At 35.5% G+C, this 4,505-nt stretch overlaps 1 protein-coding gene across 1 annotated transcript; it reads right to left on the bottom strand.

Annotated features, from left to right (window-relative positions):
* Positions 1-221: 221 nt before the first annotated feature.
* On the bottom strand, positions 222-3,720 carry Orco (odorant receptor co-receptor). The gene is made up of 9 exons (XM_065315970.1): positions 3,282-3,720; positions 2,880-3,014; positions 2,678-2,814; positions 2,433-2,596; positions 2,140-2,353; positions 1,876-2,080; positions 1,600-1,804; positions 1,388-1,543; positions 222-1,030 (listed from the first exon to the last, which is right to left on the bottom strand). The coding sequence occupies exons 1-9, from the start codon at positions 3,452-3,454 to the stop codon at positions 980-982; spliced, it is 1,440 nt and encodes a 479-aa protein (XP_065172042.1). The 5' UTR covers positions 3,455-3,720; the 3' UTR covers positions 222-979.
* Positions 3,721-4,505: the final 785 nt, after the last annotated feature.

The following is a 4,505-nucleotide window of genomic DNA, read 5'->3' as shown; positions in this document are numbered from 1 at the left end:
TATTGCTAGATGTTTGGGGTTGCTGTAGCACGATGCTGCAGGATTGCAATGTTGGGTTTGATTTGGAAGAACGCATGCGCAAAGTCTGGAGCAGCTGATAACCACTCGGGAAAGTCGGGAGTGTTTCCCGACTCCTCGACCTCGACGTCCTGGAAATCCATACGCTTGCACCTAGGAATGTTTGAATAATTTCTCGCCAATAGATGACGATAGGATAGCAGTTTGTGATGATAAATACACATTTATTTATTTTAAATCTCGTAATTCTCTTAACAGCAATAATTATATTTATAATATCAAATTTTCTAATGATTGTTGGTAATTTATTAGTTTTAGTAATCTCTAATTTTACGTGGATAACAATTAAATATCTCAGTGCCTTTTTAATTTTAATAATGCGTTGAATAATTTCCCCTCTGCTGCAACAATTATGTTGGAGTGGAATATAACAATGTTTAAAATTTCAGTTATTAATATGTTAAATTTCTAAAACAAAAGAATGAGGTAGGTATCTGTTTCTATTGCGATCATGGTACACAACGTTTATTTGTTTCGAATAAACTTGTTGCGGCATTTTATATTGAAATAATAAACCGCTATGTATTTCTTGGCACCTTTAATTCTGTCATCTGGTAGTAACTTTTAACTGCTAACTGACCAACTGTATCGTGATCTGGTATTCATTTTGCATTCATTTGCCATAAAAATATTGGTATTAAATGTTAAAAATACACTATTTTAATAAGACACTTTTGAATGCTTATTTTGTCTTATTATCTGTCATTTAAAACAAAGATTATATTATCAAAATATATTTTAGGGTGATCTTTAAAACTTACAAATTAAATAAACTTGATGCAAAGTGCGACATTTTCATCATACCGACAGTTGCAAGTCTTATTTGTATAAACTTCTTAAAAAGCAATCGTAACAAAATTAATGTGTTTAGTTTCTTCAAATTTCCTTGTTTTTTGGTGGTTTATTTGAGTTGCACCAACACCATGAAGTAGGTGACTACTGCACCAAGTACCTGAAAGTAACACATTTATGAACTAAGGAGCCTACTTAATTGATTTCCTGTTTCTTATTTTAACAACAGAGTAATTTTGTACAAATAAGGGCATTTAATGTGATTGAATCGCCAAACCCACGGTTATCTCCTATTTTACACTCAGAAAATTATATTTTTCTCATAACCTTCAGCTTATTTGTGTTTAAAAATGCCAAAATATGTCTATACTAACTAATATTTCAAAATTGATTCAATGGTTTGAGCGCGAAAAAGTCAACAAACTCAGATTCGCATTTATAGTATCCGTCACAATGATTATGAGAATATGATACAATGAACTTTTACATGAAAGGTTCTGATGATTGCATCACTTACCGAAGCAAAGAGATCCAAAGAAATTGTGAAGAACTTGGCGCCGGATATTGACATGGCTTTTTGACATTGTTGACAGACGATCTGGACGAAAGTCTTCGCTTCCTCTGAACCATCATACCAGTGGCAACTGTAAGCGGCTTCCATGACCGATGAGCTCTTGAAACATCAAGCAAATGTATAACAATTATTATTTACAATCTTGTTATAATTACTTCTTCAATGAGGCGGTTGCCAAAAATGCAGAAGAGAAATACTTGGGCAAGGGCGTAGAACAGATAGCCGAGGACAGTGGCGGCGTACTTGGTAACACCATCAATCTTTGTTGCCTGGTACGCAAGCAAAGTTAAGGTGATAGTCGAGGTCAACATGTGAAGCAGGAGGGCAATTCCATAGGCATCTCCAATAGCCGTAACCAATCTTCGGAAAAAAAAGAAAGATGAAAAAGTTGTGTTTTGGTATAAATACTTTTAATAGGTTTTATACACTACCTGACAACGTGCTTATGTCTCTCAACCCAGTATCTGATGGCAGAACGCACCATTAACTCCTGCTTCCTCGTGAGACCATTGGGACCAATCCCGCCACCATTCCCAAATTGCTGAAGTGCTCCCGAACGATAGTTCATTCCCATTTCCTGCTGAGTGCTGTAAATGCCCTTGAGGTCGAGGTCTTCGTTCTTCATGTTGTTGTAGTCTAAAGAATTGTTTAGAATTATCATAACGCATAATTTGTGCTAAAATTACTATCCTTACCATTTTCGACCAAATTGTCTTGTGAATTGGCACTTGCAGCTCTAAACAGTTCAGCACTTTTTGGAACGTAGGTGTCAAGCGTGGCAGAGAGTTCCATTAGAGGTTTCATGATCCCTTTGAGATGTTGCAATTGCTCACAGGCGAAGATTAACCAGGAGCAGAAGAGAACGTCCAGCAAGTTAGCGTGCAGCATTGAAAACAGCACGTAGTAAACCTATTGATAAACCAAATAACAAATAATATACTAACAAATTTCATGATATTTTTGGGTTACTTTATTATTGAAATCTTACCTGGTAGGCAAGAGACAGTACATATGGTAGTCCAGACATGGCATTCCAGGGATAAAATGAATTAATCAACAATCGTGGAATGGGCTCAGTAATAGTTTCATTCTCATTGTTGGGGTCCTTGTGAGTATGGGTACTGTCACCAACAAATGTAATTGCAGTCCAGCCTGTTTAAAAATAAATCTCTTCTTTGACAACTACTTCAAACCGGCAAAATTGAAGAGAGAAAAACTAAATAATTTACTTACAAACTGCACTAAAAATGGTTCCAACTAACACAATCATCAGCACTTGACGCATCTTCGTTAAGGAGATGCCGTGGTAACGATTGTTTGATTCTACGAACAACGGATGAGAATTGGGATTGTTCCAAATTCCTAGTGTCCTATGTTCAGATGTATACACAATAAGTTCAGAAATTTAAGAAAATTATTTGAAATGTTTTATTACCGATAAAAGAGTTTGGATCGGACAGCGAAATACACAAATTTGGTGATGCAATGGGTAAAGAATAGAACCGTGATGGTGTTTGCAGCTAAATCATTCACATCATCCATTTGCAATGCCAGATTGCCAAAAGTGAAGCTGAAAATAAATTTTACACAAAATTCAGTATTTCAAAATTATCTGTTATGTAAGTACATTTTTCTATAAAATATAAAATGTATACATGTTTGTAATTTTCATTTAAATATAAAAAAAAACAATTATGTATTATACCTTTATATTTTACTTTTAGCTTTTGTTATGATTAATTTTAATAGTTTCTTACATATTAACTTCTTTTTTAAGTTAATGTGCCAAAAAATATAAAATTTTATTTACTTTATGTTTTTGCAACATCAAACTTACCCAAACTGAGCTAAAACCAACAACAAATGCAAGCAGGAATAGCCAATCCTGAGAGTATGTAGCGCACCACTATTATCCGCATGATAATTGAACATAAAATGGCCGGCAGCTTGCATGAGCCTAATATTAGGCATGAGATCGGCCACAAGGCCCTGCACCTTAAATTCCATCATTTTGATCGCGTTGAAACTCAAACAATTTGTTGGTAATCAAATTTATTTCAGATTTTTTACACAAAAATATTAAAGAAAAATCCACACTTTTGAAGGCACTACATTCCTAGTGAAAAACAAGTCCACGTATTAAATGTTTACAATAAACATCCAAAGAAGGATTGTGATTCGAAATTCCAAATTCAAAACTTCAACCCGACCACATCGAGGTATCTCCTACGATGAACTGAAGTCCTTAGGAAATGGTTGTCACCTGCAAATCGCCCCTCACTCTCATCGCGAGGGTGTTTTTCCAGTGGTTTTTGGTGTGTGTCGTGGACCAATGAGGCGGTCCGATCGGTGTGCGACAGCGTGCACGTGCCACTTTTTGTGCACATCTCTGTCCATCGAAAGTATTGAAGATAGGAATATATCCATGGGGGTGGAACCACATGGCTGGTGTAGTTCACACGCGCCTTATAATTTGCTCCGAGCCATGAAGCTCATGAAGAATGCAAAGGAACTGCCCACGTACTTGATGGTGTAGATCCATGTTACCAGCCAGATTGTACTAGAAACCATGTTGGGGGATTGTAAGTTGGTTGGGGTTAACATTGAATGAGGTATTGGATCTTCGAGTGAAGGTGGTTTGAAAGTTAAGGATGTACCTGTGTCGGCTTCATAGCAATGTTGTATTAATATGAAAATGATGAGAAAATCTATAACAGCTAATCGAAGTTAATTGGTGGGCAGTTGAAGCATTAGCTTATCGGAAAATTGAAGTATTTTGCTGTATGCTGTGGAAATTCTAGAATGTTACTCGTGTTTCTCAGTCTATAATTTTTTATCAAGGGACGTAATATGTTGTAATTTTTATTTTATTAAACATCGCGTTAGTTTTGTTAGGTTAACTTAGGTTAGGTTAGGTTTTTTTATATGTACTATGTGCAAATTTAAACAGTGTTAGATGTTGTTGGTCAACTTCTGAAATAGCCTTGTGCTATAATTTATCACACTGTTGATTAGCGTATATGCCAAATGGTAAAAGTTTTTCTTTTTTTCTTTTACTGAG

This window comes from Atheta coriaria, unplaced genomic scaffold (assembly GCF_025399875.1).
Source record: "Atheta coriaria isolate IRGN ID8LTWV9N9 unplaced genomic scaffold, Caltech_Dcor_3.1 hic_scaffold_18_pilon, whole genome shotgun sequence".
In the NCBI taxonomy this organism is placed as follows: domain Eukaryota; kingdom Metazoa; phylum Arthropoda; class Insecta; order Coleoptera; family Staphylinidae; genus Dalotia; species Dalotia coriaria.
Note: the sequence above shows the minus strand (reverse complement) of the source record. Positions and strands in the feature narration are given on the sequence as shown.